The sequence below is a fragment of the Uranotaenia lowii genome, chromosome 3 (genome assembly GCF_029784155.1).
Source record: "Uranotaenia lowii strain MFRU-FL chromosome 3, ASM2978415v1, whole genome shotgun sequence".
Taxonomy (NCBI): Eukaryota; Metazoa; Arthropoda; class Insecta; order Diptera; family Culicidae; genus Uranotaenia; species Uranotaenia lowii.
In genome coordinates this window covers 285,769,026-285,792,880 of record NC_073693.1, presented here as the reverse complement: position 1 = coordinate 285,792,880, position 23,855 = coordinate 285,769,026, and the positions used below count along the sequence as shown (strand labels likewise).

At 34.5% G+C, this 23,855-nt stretch overlaps 1 protein-coding gene across 1 annotated transcript in view; it reads right to left on the bottom strand.

The window, feature by feature from the left end:
- The window catches only part of LOC129754729 (uncharacterized), a 410,546-nt gene that overhangs the window by 368,733 nt on the left and 17,958 nt on the right, over positions 1-23,855 (bottom strand). The window contains exon 2 of the mRNA XM_055750944.1: positions 11,854-13,011. Within this exon, the coding sequence (XP_055606919.1) occupies positions 11,854-12,744 (891 nt within the window). The 5' untranslated portion in view covers positions 12,745-13,011. The remainder of the gene's footprint in view (positions 1-11,853; positions 13,012-23,855) is intronic.

The following is a 23,855-nucleotide window of genomic DNA, read 5'->3' as shown; positions in this document are numbered from 1 at the left end:
GAGTTGAAAAAATAAGCTATAGAAATTTGAAAAAAAAAACAATGAAAAGGATTTTTAGTAACCATTTTCAAACAGCTTTTTTCACCATCCTCGCCTACGAAGCAGTTTGAATATCTATCCTTTTTGCGCCAAAATTATGTTAAAAAATGTTTCGCCATATTCCAAACTCGTAGACATGAGACATTATAGCTTGAAGTTTTTCCAAGCAGCACTTATCATGGTAATGAAAAATATATTAAATTTGTTATGTATGAAATACAGTGAAAATTTCTTTTTTTTAAATAAATTTACTAAGGCAAAAAATATAAATATTCAAAAAAATATCAGTTGCAGAAAGTCAAATATTCCAAAATTTTTACAGATGCGTCAAAGATATGGCTTTAAAATGGATTTAATACGTATTCCTATTTTTTGTTCAATTAAGTTTCCCTGATATATCTGCAGTGTTCCTGCAGTGTGAATTTATGTTTTTACTTCACTTTTTAAGAATGCTGTTCAAAGGGAATGACCTTAATTTACGAAGACATTTAAGAATTTTCAGTATCCGCTTCAGTTTCAACATTCGGAATACCCCTTCTGATCTTTCCAACATATTGAATCATTTTAAAGATGAATTTCTTAAAAGTTCGACGTTTGTTCTTATCCCGCCGTGTAAGTTGACAAGAGGGAATATTGTTTTTAACATTTTAAGGGTATACTAAAAAATTTTCATAAAAATTTTGCGTCCAGTTGAATATCAGTTCTAAAGTCTCGCTCTTTAAAAACGAAGCGGATCAAAAGTCTCTTTTATGCAGCCATGTAACACAAAAACACTTTTCATGTTAAGTACGTACTTGAATAGGCATGTAATAAAAAAATACGATGGTTTTTTCAGAATTATTTAAAATAAAAAGCTCTCATTTTCATTTCTAAAATCGTTTCAGTTGTGTATTTGGGCCGAAGTAACAATTTCTAGAAGAAAACATCATTTTTAGTTTTTTTTTAAACAGAAAAAGTGGAACGTTTGAACATGTTCTAATGTTCCTTGAATGAAAAGTCGAATGCTACCTACATTAACAGGAACTAAATATGGAAGTATTTTTGCAAATCTTTCAATTAGTTCATTTATAAAATACCAATCCGTGTCACATCTAGGCGTCATTTATTACCACGTGCAATTAGGTAAGAAAAAAACACATCTAGGTTGCATATCGCCCCCACGTGCATAAGAAATATAGGTACTTGGTTGAGAAACAGGCGCCTAATTGTTAAATTTTTCCTGCGATCAATTAACAGAATGCTATAGTTACTATCCAATACGTCAATCAGGGTCTAACCTAGGCGTCGTTCATAACCATGTGCTGTACAAATGAGCTAGGAATCAAGTAGAAAAAAATCACATCAAGGCTTCATATCGCCACCCCTTGCATTGAAAATATTCTTGGTTGAGAAATACGCGCCAAAATATTCCCACTGATCAGTATGCTATGCCTGGTTACTATCCTTTTGCGACGTTGGCTCACGACGCCTCGACCTTGGAGACGAAAAACAAACCGCCCAAAGGAAGAAAAAATCTCGAGAAAATGGATGTCATGACTTTAATTTGTTCCGAAAAACTACAAATTTTGTATAGAAGCCCCCCCTCCCTTAAGTCGGATGGAGTTTTGACTATTACAGAAACCATCCCCGGCCTCAAAAACCCTCAGATGCCAATTTTGACGATGATCGGTTCAGTAGTTTCCGAGTCTATAGGGAACAGACAGACAGACAAACATTCATTTTTATATATATAGATTAATATAGCTTTTACAAAACAGTGAAAGTAGTAAAAACATTAAAATGGGCCAACAGCTTCAAAATAATGTTCATGCCACAAACGAATATAAGATTGAATTTATTCAGCCTGTGCAAGTTCATGACTTGTAATTCATGATGAAATGAGGAACTCTTTTCACTTATTCAGTCATTCTCATCGCACTTCACTGCTAATGCTACTGCCATAATTTAGGATTTTTTAGATAAACAACATTCAAAGGACCTTCAATTGACTCTTCGTATTTTTGTACTCATTCAAATATACAACTATCGATGGGAGCTTACAGATTTCAGGCTTCAGAGCTACTAGTTTACGATGTAGTTCATGAAAAATTTGTTCCGAAATACTCCTACTGATAATACAATTTTTGATTTTTACCTGACTTGAAATTTGTCCGACTTTATCCTAGTGTAAGGTATTTTTGTCCTAGAAAATTTTCATCCAACAAATTATCATAAAAACGCTTTATGAAAGTTAATCAGTCTTGTTTGTTTACAAATGAAACAACATTGAAGTAAATACCCAATCTGGTTGAGTTATAATCTTGATATGATGCTATCAAAGTGTGATATAAATTAGTTATTCTTACTTGGACTTTTTGTTATAATTTGAGATATTTTTACATCCTTATTTTAAATCCTAAAAAAATTCAATATTAAAATATCACATCTCAGGGCCTTAGTAAGAATCAACTTATGGGGAGATGGTTTTAGTAACTGATTTTTACCTATAATTTTTTGCACAATAATGAACGATTACAAAAAAAAATCAACAACCAATTTTTTTTTTAAACTATATGATTATTCATTTTTAAATACTTTTAAATCAAAAGTTTTGCTATTAAATCGAAACTTTGAAAAATTGGTCTGAAATCTAAATGGTGAGCAAAATTCGCTTCCATCGATGGTTAAAACCTTTGAATTTGTTTAAGAGTCTGGAAGATCAAATTTAGTTTACTTGAGCATAAACGTAACGTTGATAAAGTCGCGAATGCCATAAAGATGGTAAAACGACTATAATCGAAACAAAAAAAAAGTTTTTTAGGATAGCTTTCCATTTCTTAAAAAAAAACTTATTCTATACTCAAATCAAACAAGTTGAATCTCAAACCAAATTCTAGCAAACTCTTTTGCAAATTCAATGATGTAAATCTATATTTCAAAGGATCAAATTTTTTTGATGCAAACTTGAACCAAATTAATGATTTATAATTTGAAATTTGGCTTTAAAAAAACAGCAATTTTTAAACACATTGCGAACTAAATACAAAATATCTCGTTTTTTCGCTTGCCACTATTCTGCCGTGATATGACGAAGTGACGCATATCCATTTTTGTCGATTTTGACGCTATTTTGTGCGTTTTCCAATGAGCTTTCAAATGCTTTCAAAAAATCTAGAAAATATCAAACAGTTTTTGAGAAAATCGAGAAAAACGAATCGCCAAAAGTGCGATTTATACGCCAAAGTGACGCATATCCATGCGTTGTTAGAAGGAATACAGAACAACTTCAATAACCCGTATAATTTTCAAGTGACATTCCTCAGATTTAGAAAAAAGATCAATTTTTAACATGACGATCTTTTCAAAATATAATAGAGAAGCCCCCCTCCCCTCCCCCCTTTCTCTGAAAACAACCTGAAAACAACCTTTTCAACCTCATTCCTCTGTTTTCATTTCTAACGTGAACCGCAGATTAAAGTAAAAGTTCGGGCGCAATACTTCCTTGAATTGTTTCACTGTGAATAATGAAAATCGTTCCAAACTCCTTTAAAACAAAATTCATAATGAAACGAAAACGATCCTCTGATGAATTTCACATCTTTGATTTCGGCCAGTTTTGGTCGCTGGACACCATTTTTAACACCCTATAGTTCTTCCTCACTCGAATACAATTTAAGAAGATTCAACGAACTGGTCGTTTTAACTGAAAAACGAAATTTGTTCCAGTTGCACGATAAAACTATGGATAAACGTCACTCCGACGGAGAATAGTCAAATCAAAACAAACGTTTATACGCCGAATTGACGCATATTTTTTTTAAGCAATTGTAAGAATTTTACGCAAAACGAAGAATTGTGTTTCAAAAGGCTGCATTCGTCGTCTATCTTTGCATAAATTCTACAGATCACATTTTATGAAAAGTCCCAGATTAACGAATAATGAGCAAAAAGAGAAAATCGCTTTTATTCGCTAAAAACAAAAATAGTTTATGCGTCACTTTGGCGTAACACGGCAGTATCATGATCCATTAAAAAGCAGTTTTTAAATGTTATGATAAGGTTGCCAGAATTTTTTCAGCACGTATCCGGGCCGAAAAAACCGAGCAATTTTAAATAAAAACTGGGCAAAATCCGGGCATTGGATTTTAAAAGTGTCGACCATAAATCCGAGCCCAATCCGATCAAATTTTGTCAAAATCCAGAAATTACTCAATAAAAATCAAGAAAAAAATTGAAATATTTTAAATTTTTAATAAAAAATTATTAACGGACTAAGTATTGTATTTAAGATTTCCATGAAAGTTTTCATGATTATTTTTTTAATTAAATTTGCTCAAAAAATTTCAGTTTGCAGGCGTTTGTTATTTTTTTTTTTGGTTTGATTTGCCAAATTAGGTGAACAAATCCGGACTAAATTCGGGCATTTTTCAATGAATTCTGGGCAACCGGGCCGGGTCGGACTGTTCCCAATTTTTGTATTAAATATCCGGGCAAACCCGGATAAAACCGGACAATCTGGCAACCTTATGTTATGAATCTAATAATGAAACCTCATTTCTGAAACATAAATTGCCGAATTTTGGTGCCTGGCGGCTTAGATTTTCTCGCGTTCCTTAATGAATTTATAATGTTAAACAATTCACCGAGAAAATATAAAATTTTGTACAAATTTTTTTGGTGAAGATCAACCCGACCACGTCGGGTTTTCGACGTGGGTGTTCAAAATTTATTTTCATCTCGTGGCTTCCATCACGTGTAACTTTTTGAAACAAGACGAATCGTAATGAAATTTTTAGCACTGGTAGAAGAAACATTCCTCTACAAAGTGCTGCCAAAACATTCCAGATCCGACAACTAGCAGCACTATGGTAAAATAAATAGTGCGTCCAGATTTGTAGTGATCCATGCTTTATAAATCCAAAATTTTCTTTATCTATTAAAAAAACGAACCCAAGATTCAAATTTGATATGAAAATCAAAACCAAATTTGTACCAGGATTTTAGGTAGCTTTTGATAACTTATTTCTTCTGATTATTCAAACTGAAATAAATGAACCTTTACTGGATACATATATTTTTATATAAGAGATGTACATCGCTTTCAAAAAATTGAATTCATCAATTTATAGAAATTGCAAAAATTAAGAATACAACTTTTTCCTACTTTATACAAGAAGGTAATTGAATATTGGATATTACAGATTTTAATTCATTCAACAACTTTGTTGAAGACTGCGAAATGATTTGACTTACTTTCAAAATATCAAAGATTCAATTTCGAATTCAACTTAGACATTATTGCATTACAAAAATTAAAAAAAAAGAAGAAACCTAAATGAATTTTCATTCCTATAAACCTTTTTTTTATTTTTTTTAAATTTCGTCGAAATTAACGTTTGTTTTACTTACTTTTTTTTTGAAAATTCATAATTACTCGCGGTTTTTGGGAAACTGGAGCATTAAGTCAATAAGTTATTGTATTTTACAGTTTTGCCCAAAAATTACACAAATTGAATAACACTTTTTTAATCTATTTTTGAAAGTTATCTCGAGTACTAAAGCTGATAAAAAAAAACTAATTAAGTACTTTGATGCAGCGCCTCCGAATAAGTCAAAATTAGTTCTGAGATTCCTTGCACCTCGAAAAAATTGTTGTCGGAAATTTTGTTGTTTTGTTTTATCTGTGATGCAATTTTCCGAAATTTCATAGGCAAATCAGGCCAAACATCGATTAAAAGGAGTAATTTTACTTAAAAATAAGCAATCCACATTATTGAAGTCATGAGATTTTCATTATTAAGCCTTAGAAATCCTATCCCAGATGTATCTACATTAAATTCAGAAAATTTATAAAACCTGTAAAAATTTTTTTGACCACAGTATATAAACTGTAGCATTGACAAATCTGGTTCAAAATATGTGAAAATATGAATCCTTAGATGATTTTAGAGCTAAAATTTTTCATAAAAAATTGGCCTGAAAAGTTTGGCCCTATTCAAATGTTAGTCTAGATCTTTTTCGGGACAACTAAGTATGCCAAGCGACTTAACTACGTGAGGACTATACAAACATAAAGTTTTATTCAATTCTCAGAGGGTCATGCCAGATACTGTGTCGAGTTGGTGCGAAATCCGTCAAACTAACCAGCGTCCTGCATCCTTTTGTCCGAGAGCTCGAGCTTCTATGCCAAGAGTCGGGTAAGCAATCATATCATCTTTGGCGCAATGCACATTTCAGCATTTTCGGCACATAAAGGGTGATACGGTCAAAATTTGGTCCAGGGAAAACGCGTGTAAATCGGTGAAATCGATAATTTAAAAAATCAAATTAAATTTCTTCCGCTTTTCCAAATCCGAATTGCCGGGCCTTACGCTTAACCCCTGCCATCAGATTTTGCACAGCCACCTTGTCCACTTTCTTCGCCGCAGGAAGCCAGTTTGCCTTGAACTGCTGCTCGTCCTTAGCAGTTTTTTGGTCTTATTTGGGAACCACCTGCACGTTGTTGGTGGCGTACCACTCCATGGCCTTTTTACCGTAATGGTCAGATGCCAAATCCGGCCAAAACAGTACCGAACAACCGTGTTTCTTCAGGAAAGGCAGCACACGTTTATTCAAACACTCTTTCACGTAAATTTCTTGGTTGACAGTCCCGGAAGCTATGAAAATGCTGCTTTTCAAGCCACAGGTACAGATGGCTTGCCAAACCAGATAGTTCTTCGCGAACTTTGACAGTTTCATGTGCTTGAAAATATTTGCTACCTTTCCGCTTCCTTTTGCCGTATTAAACTCCTGTCCCGGAAGCTGCTTGTAGTCGGCTTTGACGTAGGTTTCGTCGTCCATTTCTACGCAGTCAAACTTCGTCAGCATCGTCGTGTACAGCCTCCAGGATCGCGCTTTGGCCGTCGTATTTTGTTTATCATCGCGATTTGGAGTAACTACCTTCTTGTAAATCGATAGTCCGGCTCGTTTTTTGGCTCGATGCACGGTGGTAGACGATACACCCAGCTTATTTGCGGCATCTCGGAGAGAGAGGTTAGGGTTTCGCTTGAAACTACCGGCAACTCTCTTTGTCGTCTCAGCAGCTTCCGGTTTTCGATTTCCCCCGATCCAGACTTCTTGGCTGTCAACAAACGCTCCCCAAACACTTTAATTACATTTGTAACGGTTGATTTGGCAACTTTTAGCGACTTTGCCAGCTTTGCGTGCGAGTAGTTCGGATTTTCGCGGTGCACGAGCAAAATTTTGATACGCTGCTCTTCATCCTTGGGCGGCAGTTTGACAACTGAAGAGTGAATTCCAAAATCAAAAAAAAAGGAGCAACATTCTACACACACCCACCTTCAAAATGAGGGGTGTTCAGGTTTTTAAAATGCAAAATTGAAAGAAATACGTCAAGTTGATATTGACCAAATTTTGACCGTATTACCCTTTAGTTAGCTCCGATCGGCATTGAAGTTTTGAAACCTCTTCTTTGGGTATACAAGTTGATCCTGTAGTTTTCCCGTACATATGTACACAATTTTTAACTTCCAAATTTTTAATTTCCGGCCAAATGGTACATGTCCAAGAATATGTAGGTAAATGCCTACCAAGATCCAAAGTTCTTGAAAAAACAACATTAACACCGAATTTTCGCGATTCATCCGTTTTAAGCGCCTTTGGTAGCTTGACTCAAAACCCCGCAAGCGCCTTCATTCATCATGTCGTCACTAGACTTGGACTAGGATTTAGGCTTGGAACCCCGGGCGTCTTTCCTCAATTATTGACAGCCAACCGCGCGCCACCAAATCAAATCCCAACTGGGTCAAAACTGCGCACAAACCATACAATTAATTGAAGCACTTCGAGCAAGAGACGTGGGGGGCCTTATCGAATTGTTGCCCAGTCAGCCAGCAGCGTTCGCTGCCTGGCCTTGCTCATTCATTCGGCGTGTTTGCTGTTTTGGTGTATTTCCTCCAGCTGCCAGCAGGTGTATCACACGAAAAGAAACGGTACGGCCCGGGACCAGAATCCGTTACTGGACACATTTCTCCGGGGCCGATGGCGCAGCTGACTTTTTGAGAGTTCCGATAGAAGTCGGTTAATGTCGAAAGATCTTTAAAAAATCTTGGTCTCCTGAATCCATGAACTTGAACCCCGGAACTAGTCTATACTCAAACCTCGAATTTTTCATTTCCAAGTTTGATCTTCTGATCAGTTAATTGCACCTTCAGAGTCATTGTACTCCGATTCATGATTCCCTTAAGGCTTAGGTCATTGAGCTTCTGTTTCTATTATTTCATTTTCTGAGGTTCTACTTTAAGAGATCAACCAGATCTGGTACCTACTGCAGTTTTTTTTTTGGAATAACTTCTGCTGGTGGATAGATATGGTCATTTTCAATTAGACTAATCTTCAGTTTCCTCTTTGCATCTCGGAGAAAATTGTGCAACCGAAACCGGAAAACAGATTGAATCATTACAGGAAAAACGATATCGGCAGCAGCCAGCATTTGGCACTCTGGTAATTCTCAAACGCTCTGGGATCTTGGAACAAATGAAAAGCAGGCAGCAGTTGTTCCCCCCGAAAACAAGAAAATCCCACCGAGTTGAGGTTCAGCGATTACAATCTATACTACGGTTGCAGAAATTGCTTTTGATTTGTTCTGTAATCAAATTATCTCCCGTTAGTGTTTCGGGAGGAAATTCCCCCCGGAGGGCCATTCGGGAATGACGTTAGAGAGCCAAACATTCAGACTGGCAGCCGGAGGGGCCGTTAGAAGAGTCATGCCCATGCCAAATGATGTTGGCCAGCAGCCGTTCTGCCCCTTTCATGAATACTCAGCACCCAGCCAGACACCCCACGTTGAGTTTGGGGAACGGCAATCTTTCTTCTTAATCAATTTAATCACAACAGGAAGCCATCAGCTTAGAAGCTGACCACATTTGCTTACTCAGAGATTGAACCGGCATCGGCAGAAGCAGCAGCAGTCATCGATGGGGAGTTGGGAGTCATCAATGAACAGTGGTGCAGAACATCAATCTAGCTGTACGAAATTAATAGCGCCCAGGGATGAAGAGATAGACATTTGATGTCTTCAGCAACATTGTTCAGTTTTACAAGGAGCATATTCTAGTATTAAAATTTTTGCCGAGGGGTCCACCGGTAGCGAGATAAAAATGCTTACTTTTCTGTTTTTCAAATTAGGGCTTTGATGTCTTCGACAAAGTTGTTTATCTGATCAAAATACATAAGTTTGTTGAATATGTCAAAGTCCTATCACATCACCCTCAGGAGTTACAGTCAAAGTAAAAAAAATCTATTAAAAAAACAGTTTTTTGAACCTGACACGTTGTAGATTGGATAAAATGGTTCGCTGTCTTTGAAACAAAGTTGTAACAAGCCACGATCTACATTTGTCTCATACATTATGATAGGTTTAGAAGTTGCTGAAGCTCTATAGAAAGCATTTAGTACATTTTATTGGCAATTTTGGAAGGCTCGTCCATCGAAAAGTGCACATTTTCGCAACATCCCCTTTTTTGTGATTATTTTTGATGATAAGCGGAACCATTTCCATTAGAAATTAGCGCGGAAGTCGGTGGAACTAGTAGATATTTCAATTATTGAAAATACACATTTTATGAAAAAATTACCTATTTTACTTATAGAAAAAAAAACGTTAAAACATTTAATTGATTAATAAAATGTTGCAGTTTTCTTTTATATAGTTTGTTTGATTAAAAGACATTAAAATTTGATTTTTCAAATCATTTAAACCTAAAAAAAACAAACGGAACTTATCTGTTAAATTTGGTAGAGCACCAAATAGGTATTTGATATTATTTAAATGAATAAAAGAATTTTGTCTTTACAATATAACTGCTTCAACTGGTTCCAAGTAACTGTATCCAAGTAACCAATCTTACAAGCAATTCGCTTTTGTCTTTTCGTTGAATCATAATTTTGAATAGAATTTAAATGCTTTTTAATAAAAACAAATATATAAAAGAAAACTGCAACATTTTATTAATCAATTAAATGTTTTAACGTTTTTTCTATAAGAAAAATAGGTAACTTTTTTATAAAATGTGTTTTTTCAATCAGTCAAATCTCTACTAGTTCCACCGATTTCCCCGCTTATTTCAAATGGTAATGGTTCCGCTTGTCATCAAAAATAATCACAAAAAAGGGGATGTTGCGAAAATGTGCACTTTTCGATGGACGAGCCTTCCAAAATTAACAATAAAATGCACTAAATGGTTTCTATAGAGTTTCAGCAACTTCTAAACCTATCATAATGTATGAGACAAATGTAGATCGTGGCTTGTTACAACTTTGTTTCAAAGACAGCGAACCATTTTATCCAATCTACAACGTGTCAGGTTCAAAAAACTGTTTTTTTAATAGATTTTTTTTACTTTGACTGTAACTCCTGAGGGTGATGTGATAGGACTTTGACATATTCAACAAACTTATGTATTTTGATCAGATAAACAACTTTGTCGAAGACATCAAAGCCCTAATTTGAAAAACAAAAAAGTTAGCATTTTTATCTCGCTATCGGTGGACCCCTCGGCAAAAATTTTAATACTAGAATATGCTCCTTGTAAAACTGAACAATGTTGCTGAAGACATCAAATGTCTATCTCTTCATCCCTGGGCGCTATTAATTTCGTACAGCTAGATTGATGTTCTGCACCACTGTGCAATGGTTTCTGAAGTTGAGATCTGTTGAATTTGTTTTTAACGAAACATCTAAGATTGCATAACTGCAATCTCTGAACGAAAAACATGTTTAAAAAGATAAAAACTAGATCTAAAATTTCATAAGAATGGTGATATTTTTATAATTTTTTAAGATCTTCTTTATACTTTCAATTCTGTATTTATAGATTGCCTTCTAGTTTATTCACCTAAGTGAAGAGAGACGTTTGGCAGAGTTGAAGATCAGAAACTTCAGCTTTGAGGTGTTCATTTGCGACCTTTAAGTAATTACAATTATTTCAATCGAAACTCTCATTTCTTCGAAATTCGAATTCATTGTACAATTCAACGGAGCAGTTTTTTCCCCTTGAAAATGTACAAGTTGAAATGTATTGACGAATTGTAGGCCTTTTTATTACCCGGCTGAGAAAAAAATTCATCAAGTTCTTAGATGGTATTTTTGGGAAATTGAGTTTCAGTTATTGAAATGCATTTTTCTCAGTGTAGGATATAAAAAAAAACAATATTTCTCTCTAGAAATTCAATCATTTTTACAAAACTCACTCATGAACCACATTTGTGTGGGAATTGCAATTTTCGAGCTAAAAAGTTTATAAATTTTTTACCTGAAAAGTTTGGCTTTTTTCAAATGTTAGTCTAGATAATTTTTGGGAAAACCAAGCATGCCAAGTTGATTTACTAAGTAATATCTTTATGCCCACATAGTTTCATTAAATTCTAATAGGGTCATGCCAACGTGTCGATTTGGCGTGAAATTCGTCATTTGGTTAATTGTCATAGTTTTTCTACCACGGCAATCACTAAAAAAACGTATAGTGGTATCTTTCTGGTGTAGGCCGGGATTTGCCAGTATTGTCTTATGATAGGCCGCTGGCGTTCACATCTAGTGCCAATGACGTTGAAATATTGAGAATTCATAAATGGAGTAAAGCCTGAATTTTGCGTGTAGGAAATCTAGAATGTTAAACAAAATTCCGAAGGAAGTACCTATTGATTTTTGTATACAAAATATTTACCTAATCAAAATCAACTATGAAATAAATAAAAATCCTAAATTAATGCCGAAAGTATAGGGTTGCCAATAGGGTTCGTGAACTGTTCCCCGGTATCATCAGTCCTTTAACCTACCTTATCTTTGTTGTTTCCGGTCACGTTGGCAACGGCAGCTGCTGCCACCGCCATATTTCCGCTACTGGTCGCCGCGTTGGAGTTAAAGTTGGCAGCTGACATGGTGGATCCCGTGGTCGAAAGCGGCGTCGATGCCACAGTAGGCGATGGCGTATTGGAAACGGTGAATTTGTTCACATTCTGTGCCGTAACTGAATTGGCCAGGTCCTGCTGGTGTTGCTGCTGCTGTTGTTGCTGTTGAAGCAACTGTTGCTGCAGCTGTATCTTGTTCAAGGCGGTCTTGTTTTGGTTGCCTTGTTTGTTTTTGTTTTTGTTACTTGGCTTGGAGACAGCCGGCCGGAGACGGCGAGGAGTGCTGCTTCTTACTGGTGGTGATGGAGTCGTTAGCTCTTCTTGACGACTGCTAGCTTCGGTTGAACCGGATGAGCCAAAGCTTGCCGAATCGGTTGTTGTCGAAGGTAGTGGAGCTGTGCTTTTTGACGCACCCGTTCGTGATTCGGAAGCTTCCTTGGTTTCCCGAGTTTCTTTGATGACCTCGGTTACCTCGGCGATAGGAACCGTTGCTGCGGTGTCTTCTTCCTGGTCAGTGGTTTCCGGAGAGATCTCATTGGGTGACGTTTGTTCTTCTACTATTTCCACACTTCGCTTCCTTCGCCAGTTGCTGCCGAAAGAATGAGCTTGCAGATCGCTTAACAACTTAGCGTATTCGGGGTTGTTTTGGAACAGCTGATCGATCGATAGGAAATCGTATCCGTCTTCGTTGTTCTTGCCCATCTCTCGATCGATGTCCTCCGAGTCCAGGGGTCGATCCGAGCCATCTTTGCTGAGGATTTCTCCCAGCTGTAAACACACCAACAATATCGTCGTCAAGAGTCGCATTCTGCCGGTCATTGCGAGGAAATTTCGATTTCAATTGCAAATTCCAAAGCAACAATTGCTTTTGTCGAACGGACGGGGTTCAAGATCACAGCAGGCGAGTTCACAGCACCAAGTTCAAAAGATGGTTTAAAGACTTTTCGGCCTTAAAAATGCAGCCGTTAAATTTAAAAAGAGTCTAGGGAAAGATTGGTCCGATTTTTTATGGCCGAGTACTCAGTGTCAGATCATCTTCTCTTGTTTTGTTTTTTTTTCGTCGTCTTGGTGTTGCTGCTGCTGCGTCTGAAAGTAGAGAAAAGCATATAAAACAAGCGTTATTTTCTTTCTTTAACTTTTAACAACTCAATGAGTAGTCGAACGAACAAAGGAAAATCTAAGAGAAAAGCTCTCACGGGATTGAATGACGACTATTTCCATTGGTTTATTTATTTTTTTTTCTTTAATCAGAAACAGAAGACGGCGACGAAGAAAAAAATACGACATCATCTCGTCGTGACAAGGGGTTGTAAGAAAGCTCGAGCTGCGGCAGCTGACCACAACAAAACAACACCACCCCGTCCCATCGATGAAAACCAGGTGCAAAGTTCAGGGATCTGAGAGTTGAAAAGTTTTGCTTTCGTTTGAATTCTCATCAACGCCGGCTGGCTGAGTAGCTGAGGTTATGAATGACTTAAGCTTCAGAGTTAAGCAGAAGGTTAGGTGCCAAATGATGGCCTCCCCGAGTGGAATGCTCGCAATAACAATAATAACGATATTATATTTAGTAGCGGTAATTTCGATGGCTTTGTTTGGGCTGTAGTGGAAAAAAATGTTGACATAAAGATCCGGTTATCCGATTTGCAATTCGATGCTACATTTTCGGAGTGACAATTTGAGCTCGCCATTGGACTTGCTAAGCGGAAGACTTTTACTTTTCTCATGAAAATTCTATCGCATTATCTAACATGATCGCTTTTTAGTCGTCATAAAAGCGAAGAGATGAAGCCATGATAAAGGTTTATGGTGGTTGTTTCGTTTTTTTTGTGAATATTTGAATTGACTCGATTCTAATTATTGTTTATGAATAAAAAGAGATTATAAACACTTGAAGGTTTGATAAGCATCTTATTTTAAAATGTTTCTCAAACTTAAACTGTTAAAAGAATTAACTGAAAATCCATAATTATTCAAAACTGCTGTTCACAACAGAGTTTAATTTTTTGTTGTTCAATATGAATTTGGTTAATTTCAGGCTTATTAGAGGCAATACTTCCGTAAACTTCTCATTTATTTTTTTCGTTCAAATGACACTTTAAAACCTACAAAAATTATCATAAAGAAAGAAAAAAGGGGATTGTTGTTAAACAGAAATATTAAAAACTATGAGTCAGAGCTAAATTCGTAGAAATAAAAAGAAGTTTTGGATAAATTGGAAAAACGGCTTTCACAAAAAAAATCACGGGTTTATCAAAACATTTTATTGGATTTTCTCTTTCCAAATACACTATAATATTTATTTCATGTAATTACTTAAAATTTACTTTGAAGGAATTTTTGTCATACGGGGTTCTCAGTAGATTGTCTCAGATTAGCTTCAAAGTATCACAAAAGCTTAGTTTTTAAACAAGCGTTGTATTAAGGGTAATTTTGAATACCTAAATAAAATATCATCTCTTACATAAAAATCCTCATCTGTTCCTAAAATTTTTACCCGGTGCAGTTCCTGGAGTGTCAATTTGACACTCCTGACTAAAACCAATTTATCTCTCTTGTTTCTCAACCCATTTTCAAAAAATTCATAATTTAAAAACCTCGTGATGAATCTCAAATGTTTCTAATTTTTTACTATGATATTTTTGCTCAAACATGCATGAATATTTCAAATTAAAAAGTTTTCCGGTTTCAGTTTTTTTACATTAACAATTTTTCGAATTGAGTTAAAACTTTTGAAAATTAATCCCTAATTCTTTAGGATGGTAAGCTATATTTTTGTAAGATTTCTTTAGCAACAAAATAGGTAGCTTTAAATCTATTAATTTACTCAAAAATCTAGTAAGCTTAGCGATTCAAATGCGGTTCAAATCTGATTTTTGCATTTTTATTCAAATTCAAACATGATCTGAATGCTAAATAATTGTATTGAATGAAGGAGAGAAAATTGAAAAAATGTGTAAACATCAAGTATGTATAAAACCGTCTCCACTTACTCCAGGTAGTGTTTGGAGATAAAATTTTAGATTTTTGCAAATAAACTCTTTTTGCTTAATTTTTAACTGTCGTTTTTTCTTTTCCTAACTGGTTGTTTTGAATGTAAATAAGGATTGTTTCAATGTAGGATTTTACATCAAGAGTCTGCTAGTTTACGAGAAACTCGCGTTTGAAAAAGATGCTTGTCACCTCCACATCGTAGTTAAAAAAAGAAAATTAAAAAAGTCACCGTGAACATCCGCTATTGTCGGAACCGTATCTCTTCCACATTTATTGGATAGATTACAAGTAAATTTAACATTCTCCATTAAAAATTTGTAGAAATAGTTCACAGTATTGTTTTGATAGCCATCGTCCCCACTTACCCCGGTGTACCTTACATTTTTTTCCCTTTTTAGGACCAAAACGACTTTTGATTTATTGCGTAAAAAACCAATATTAATTCAATTTACTTTATGTTGCTTGAATAAATTTCAAAAATAGTTAAATGATGCTTAATAAAATCGTCAAATTTCATACTATGACAAGTGTTGTTCAGTTTCACTTCAAATAGTGATGTGGCATTTCAACAAGTTTGATATTTAAAGAAGAATTCTATCGACATGACTTCGGCGAAAAAAAGGAACAAAACATTCTTTGGCCCACCAATTGTGGGGTTGATTGGAGCATGCCCATAAAAGTGTTTTAAATCCTTTTATATTGCGGAAAATAATGTAGAATTGAAGAAAATTAACTTCTAAGATAATCCTAGAAGAATATGGCTGCCAGCTTTCGCAGGAAGGCACCACCATCCACATTTCTCCAAATGTTAGGCCGGAACCAATTTCAAATTCTTCTTTGTCAAAACCCTCCCCCACCTCTTCGATTTTAATAAATTTTAAGGCATTTTTTTTGAGAATTTTGATAAATTATATGAAAATAAATACAGTTGAAAGAACGAAAATCAAACTGTTAAAAGATGGAAATTGAATCATCGATTGCATTCAAAATTTCTATAAATTTTCATTAATAAAAACTCGATACATAAAATTTGAGCAATGTAGATTGTATGCAACTTTGATGCATGCAAGCTTCTTCCAGATTTTTACGATTATTAAAGTTTTGTAATTTTTTAAATTCGTTCGTACCCAGCAATCAAATTTTGCTGGAAACCAGCAAATATCTTCCGTCTGGCTATTTTTTTCCAGCAGTTGAGCTGCATTGCTGAAAAACCAGCAATCGATCTGTCAAAATTGGAATTTGTGTTTTTAAGGTGAAATTCTTTTCGCCCAAAAGAATTTTTCGGTGAGTTGATTGTTTGAAAACTTCAAATGTGAACTACAAAGCATAACTATAAGAACTTTCTTTTTTACAGTTCTGTAAATTTGCCTTAAAAAGTCTTATACAATTCGTCTCACAAAATTTACTAAAACGCCGTCGAGGTAAGATATATTTTTTCATGTTTATGTATGAAGTTGAAGTAGTTGATTCATTAATCTTCATTTTAAGCCGGAAAACGACTTTATACTGGTTGGCCAAAACATAATACAGGGATATTGCTTCGTGTCGCACAAAAAATCTAGATTCCTCATATTACGTGTGTCTGATATAAATAAAGTTTATTAAGCTTAGTTCTTTTAGAAATGGGACAGTTACGAATACGTGTATCACAAAAAACCTTTCGTTTGATCTAAAAACTTTCTATGAAGGAAATGAAGGTAATTTTATGACAATTCATGAAAAAATTAAAAAAAAAAATTTATCGTTTTTTGTAAGAATAAATTCTACTTTATTCTTGGTACCTCCCATCGGCTAGCGCACACTTTTTTCAGTCATGATATTGATCAGTTTTTCAAACTAATACTTCGTCTAATCTGTGTTTAAGGTAGCTACACACCCTCTTCCTTCAATTTCTGATACTTTTCGGACCAATACTTCTCTTTTAAAAGAAACTGAGGGCAATTTAGTGGATACAGATGTTTTGAAATTAACAAATTTGATTATTTTTGAGCCACTTTTTGAGTGTTTTTAATGGAATTTCTGCTGGCAAAATCTGGCAATAACGAAGTAAAACCATCATGAGATTAAACTTAAAGTATAATCGATTAGTATAGATCGTAGTTTGCGAAGGGTACATAAAAGTTTACTCTTTTTAGGCTTTTAAAAACAGCGAAAACCATAGTTTTCGTTTTGAATTTTTTTTTCTTTCCACAGGAGCAGAATTTTGGCAAATCATAATATTTCATAAAAAATAACCAGCAAATACATACTTTAATATACTCGGGACCTTTCCACGAGCAGACATGGTATAGGACTCAACCGCTGGAATTTGTTTAAAATAGGGTATTTCATAAGTTTTGTTCATCAGAAATTATCTGTCCCATAGCCTCGGAAACCGGCTATACAGCTTACGAGCTCTGGAACTAGCAAAAATTTAGTGTTTGAGGTGTGGTTTGAATGACTCATTACCAGGCAACACTTTCAGCTTATCGGAGAAAATTTTTTTTTCTAAATTTCAGCGATCTACCTTAGTTTTTCGCTTTTGAAAATTAAAAATGCTCGTATGAGACTTGATTCTCTGATGACCCTTAGCCGAAGTTGCCGATCATATGCTGCACTCCAATGCTTGATTTGAACTTTGTGGACATTTTTGACAGTATTTGCATACTTTTCCACCACAGTACATACAGTAATTCTTCGAATAATCAACGGTTTTGTCAGCTATCAATTTTATTATGATGGATTTTGAATGAAACTGTGCAAAATTATTTTTTCCTTTTTCTCTTGCATCGTAAATATCTCAAAAACGCCTGATTTTTAAATTTTGAAAAAAATAGGTCGGATAGTACTTTTTACAGGCAACAAATTGCTTCCAAAATTTTGAATGTCAGATTACTAGTAAACGAGCTATGAGCAAAAGAAAGTGTCCCATTTCTAAAAGAACTAAGCTTTATATATGTTTTAAAAAGCATTTAAAAGTTTTAAATTAAGAAAATTAAGATTAAAATTAAGAGAAAACGACTGAAGAAAACCCTTAAAAGAAACCGAACATTGGTAGTTTTCCAGAACATCATTTTTCAGTTTGCTGGTTTCCAGCAATTAAGTTTGCTGATTCCAGCAATTCAAATTGCTGGAGATTTCGCTGGAACTTGGGACTTGGGGACCTCACTTGGGGGAGAACAAAAATGAATGTTTAAAAATTGATAGAGAAAATCCCTTACAACTTTTTTTCATTGATTAAGTTTGATTCAGGACAACAAAATACTCCATCTTAAATGAATCAGGTGCAAAAATAGCATCATTTAACAGAAAAAAAAGGAAATAAACAAAAATCAAAATTTTAAGTATGTTATCTCTTGCAATTTTAATTCCCCAACTAAATAGTCATCTTGAAAATTATATCTTGAATGTGAAATTCATTTACGAGCTGAATCTGAATCTTCGTTTTAAATTCAAACTGTGCACCTGAACTCAGAATTCGAATTTTGAATTTATTTCCGAATTTCAATACGGTTTCAGAAGCGTACAAAAAAACGATTTCTTTATTTACATTCCAAATCAGCGACAAAGATTGGAAATTTGTTTCACACTCTCAACCATGAATCTGTGATTTTAATTCTTACGTTAAGGGTTTCAAACTGAATTCATTATTTTATTATAACTTTGAATCTGACTTACGAATTTGAATAAAAATCTGAATAAAATGAAAAAATAATGAACCTGATTCTTCTTTAGGGCTTGTGATATAGCTCAGTTGGCAAGTCTGTTGTCTCCTGAGCCAATGTCCGTGAGTTCGAGCCCGAGAGTGAACATCGAGCACAATTGTACCGGATAAGTTTTTCAATAACGATCCGCCAACTGCAACGTTGATAAAGTCGCGAATGCCATAAAGATCGAAACAAAAAAAAATGAACCTGATTCTGAGTTTGCAATTCTGGATGACCATTTCAAAGCTTTATAATGTTTGAATTCTCCATAGAAACATATTTTATACTTTTTTTCCATGGAATCTGAAAAAATTGAGATTCAGAAATTCGAATAAATATCAAACGAAAATTCAGGATGGTTTTAATTTTTTTTTTCATACTTGGAAAATTATAATTAAAATAATGAAAAGGTATGCGAATTTCGAAAATCATTAATCAAATTTGTTAATGTTATTCAAACCAGATTTGAACGATTTCAAAACAGCTTTTCATTTATTTTTTTATAATTGAGATTCGAACCGAAAATCTAAAATTCCAAACTGGATATCGAATTCCAAATATGAAGGCAGGAAAAATTAAGATTTTGATAATATGGAACCAGAACACCTCTGCAATGAGTTTAATCTTCTTGAAAATTTCATGTTCAGAAACGAGTTTCTATCAACAAGCAAACAAATTTTGAAAAACTAAAGCAGAATTCTTAATTTGTGAATAATTTTTGAAGTTTTCGTATTATCTTTGAGTTAAGATCGTTACTATTGAATAACTTTATTGAATGATCAAAATTTGATTTAGAATTTCAAATTTTGAGTGCAGAGTAGAGTTCATCAATTGCTTATCTGAACCCTCATGCGGGGTTTATTCTCCGCTCCCTTCCGTTGCTAGGGCCATGATGAGAGATGACAAAAAATACAATTTGAAAAAAATCCTTTTTTTTTTAATTTTTACACCTTTACTATTAAAATTGATTAAACTTTCAAACATATCTAATACCCAAATAAATATGGGTCATTCCATGTCAAGTGTGCACAGCGAAAAAAAAATCTTATCGAAAATTCGCCAAACTTGGCCGAAAGACTTTCTGAGGCCTTCAAAATGAATCCTCAATTTTTGAGAATGATCCGCCCACCCCTCATTCCAGGACCCTCCCTTCTTTTTTTCACGATTTTGAAAAATTCATCATTTCAAAAATACTATATCTCCGGACTGAAAAATCATACCAAAATAACAAAATATGCGTTGTGTAGATTTTATTAAAATCAATCAATTAATGTTATCCATTTTTTGGAAATAGTGACGATTTAAACGGCAAAACATAGCTCTTATAATAAAACGTTATTTTTCACAAGGAAAGTATATTTTTTTCTTGATTTTTATGATTTCATTGTTTTTTTGAGAAAATTTTACGTAAGAACCAACCAAAATCCCAATATAATATTTCTTGTTTTGGAGATATGAAAGATTTAAGTTGAATTGTCTAACAACTATTTACTCGCAGCACTCAGTGGTTTCACTAAAGTGCAACAATCGTCAAAATTTTTAGTCACATCTTAAATGCTTGAAAAGATTTTTTGTTTTGTTGATTTGTTTCATAACTATAGAAAATGTGAAATAACATTTTGAACGAAAGGAAAACAATATTTTCGGTTTATGAAATATTGTTATTTGAAATATAACTATTTTGTTTCTTCTTTTTTTTCGTTCCAACACTGCAAGTTAAATCATCTTTAGATTGTCTTTTCTTTTTGCATACATTGAATATTTTAAATTCCGTATAGCTTGAAAATGTTTTCATTGCAATTTTTCTAGCATCTACAGGGATTGCGGCGTGAAACAAACGAATTCCTTTGATTGCCACAGATGCTTTAAACCTTCCAGTCAATGTTATTCTGATTCGAAAGCATTCAACATAAACAACATTTTGCCAAACAGGATACAGTTTACCGAACTTGTTAGAATGGTTTTTGCAGATAGACTTTAGATTATGCACTTCTGATCGCAATTTAAACAAATTTCACTTCCTTGAGGTAAAAAGTCGTGTGTTCTTGATAAATGTATCCACTGAACGTTGCTTATGAAGTTCTTTTCGAATTGAACACGTTACTTTTGCCATCTCGGAAAACTGTTCCCGACTATTTAGAACCTTAACAATAAAAGTCACTAAGACAACTCCGTTCTAATGCAGTAACAGAAGGCAACTGGATATATCAACCGCAATCTTCGATTTTAGAAGTTGTATTCATAACTACTAGCAAGTAGCAGCAATCGAGCAGTTGCGGCAACAATACGTTCACAATGGTTATTGAATCAGTTAAAAAACATTGTTTTTGTTCAGTGCCACTCGGTGTCAACAAAAAAAATCTGCTGTGCTTACTTTGCATAAATAAAGGCTATACACATGGAACAAACGCTGTGCGTCAATAGTCGGTATTGTTAGACCATTATCGCCATAATTCGTGTAAGTTTATTAGGTAATCAACATACTAGCAGATTATCGACATTTACACATTTTCTGTGAATAAGCTTAACAGTTTTATGGAAAAATGAATCAAATCCTCACATTAATTCATCTGCAGCATTCGCTAAGTAAGCTCTTGCTTCATGATTTTATACAGTGTGATAATGAATTAAATTATGATCCAAAAGCAAAACGAATTGAAACAAAAAGTGTCATTTAATTTTTTAAGCATCTTATCTTTACACAAACTTGCTGCTCACTAGAAGGTAACATCATTTGTATGCTGATTTCAAATTTAATTTGTCCAGAAAATCGTGGATGGGATTACCAAAAGTTTAAGGGGATACTGTAAGAAAATATTTGATGGGCAATAAAACTTAAATCTTTCATATCTCGAAAACAAGAAATATTATATTGGGATTTTGGTTGGTTCTTACTTAAAATTTCTAAAAAAAAAAGCAATGAAATCATAAAAATTAAGAAAAAAGTATACTTTCTTTGCGAAAAATAACATTTTATTTTTAGAGCTATGTTTTGCCGTTTAAAACGTCACTATTTCAAAAAATGGATAACATCAATTAATAGATTTTAATAAAATCTACACAACGCATATTTTGTTATTTTGGTATGATTTTTCAGTCCGGAGATATAGTATTTTAAAAATGATGAATTTTTCAAAATCGTGAAAAAAAGAAGGGAGGATCCTGGATCGAGGGGTGGGCGGATCATTCTCAAAAATTGAGGATTTATTTTGTAGGCCTCAGAAAGTCTTTCGGCCAAGTTTGGCGAATTTTAGATAAGATTTTTTTTTAGCTGTGCACACTTGACATGAAATGACCCATATAATATCCAAAATTAAAGAAAAATAGTGAGGGATGTAGATTTGTGCAAGATTTATACTTCATGCTCGAAATCTATCTTTTTCTAAAAGCTATCGATCTTCGTCTATAATTCTTTTTATTTTTTTGTTTCTCTTTCTTATCTTCTTTTGTTTTAAATAAAAGTGTTAAGCTAAGCAAAAAATTGTTAAAACAAATAACGAGTTTGGCTCCTTAAAACCTGAAGGTATGAGCCGTTTCAAATAAACATATAAAAAAATAAAAGAAAAATGAGAGGATTTCATTGAAATTTTCATCCTGATATTTTTACAAACATTTTATAATTTGGAAGGATACTGATAAAAAATTTGAAGTAATCATACAAACTTCTGACTTTGTTTTGTATTCGAAGGCAAAATTACAACCGTTGTCTGCAGGTATCGTTACTTGATTTTCACATGAGTTTTTTTCCGGCATTGCAAAAAATTGTGTAAAAGACACGTTGCAAAATTCGATTTTTTTTTCAGCAATTGACGTAATTATCCAACTTGGCAACCTCGTTGGATTATTTCACAACTCGTGCTGAAAAAAAAAAATCAGTTTTTTTAACTTGTTGCTAACTGTTTTGCAACTTCGCACTATAATGTCCGTTTTTCAATACGGAGTTTGGTTTCGAAGATTCCTCCCGTAAACAACCGTGTCGAAAAGTAGTTCTTTTCGATAAAACTTTGAAAACAGGGTCAAAAAGTTGTTTTGATTTCGACGAAAAAACCGTTATTTCAGGTAACATAAATTGGTTTTCCAGAATTGCAAAAAATTGTACATGCATCTCGTTACAACTTGATGTAACTTTTTTCCAGGAGATAACTTGCAATGAAAACAAAAAACCATCGATCGAGTGCCAAAAGGTCAACCCCAAGTTCAACGCCTGTCTCTCCACGTGTTCCATATTCAGCAGCCAGGCGGCGCCCGCTCGCATTTCCGTTAGCGAGACTGTTTTTTTCACTCGCCTCAGCATCATTCGGAAATCGGAACCCGAAACAACAAAATAGCATCTTGATACCAATTCGGTACCGCTCTCGGTAAGTGAAATTGTGCTTGTTTGCGCTGACGTCGAAAATTGCATTCATCTACGATTCGGTGTGCGCTTTTTTCTCTACAAAGCGATCTTCAAGCGATCTGATCAGCCGAAAAAACGACAGAAGAAGAGGAGAGGGCAAAACGGGCCGAAATAAACGGGAAATAAGGGCAGCTCGAGAGTCGTCAGCATCGCTCGGTGCAGTGGTTTACGTTTTAACTGCAAAGATGAGTGATCATTAAAATTTTAACACCACCGCTTGGTTTTTTTTGTTTTGGGTTTGTCTGAAAAAGCTCGAGATGTAAGTTTGATATTGTGGCGGATCATTGTCGCGTTGTTTTTCGACTAGCTAGGAGAAAGAAACTGGAACTCCAAGGGGAAGAAATGATTAAAAGTGGGTTTTGGTTTTATGACTCTCGGTCGAAAAAGGTGGACTTTGATGTACCCACTCTTCTGACAAGTACCTACTCCTAAGAGATGCTAAAGCGCGCGCGCAATGGTAACAAAATAATTACCCATCAGCATCATAGCTGGAGCTTCAACTTTCCACCGACAGCCAGACATTTACATACTTAGTTCTCGCGAAAACGGGCCAAAAGGCGTCAGGTTGCACGCTAGCACGGTTCATGGCCCAAATTCTTCAAAAACTCATCTCTCAGCCGTAAGTGTGGGTTTTTGTAGAAGTATTAGCTTTCATGTATGATCCAAACGAAATTGCACCCTAGGTGGTCAACAAACTAGGGACCCAGGAGATTGTGTCCAGTAGGGTGTATCCAATTTTTAGTTTTGTAGTATTCAACACAATTATTAAACAAATTGCTGCTGGCTGTGGCACGCATAGTACTTTTTCTGTGGGCTGGTGATTTTAGCATTTGTAAGATGCTAGTCATCATATTCTT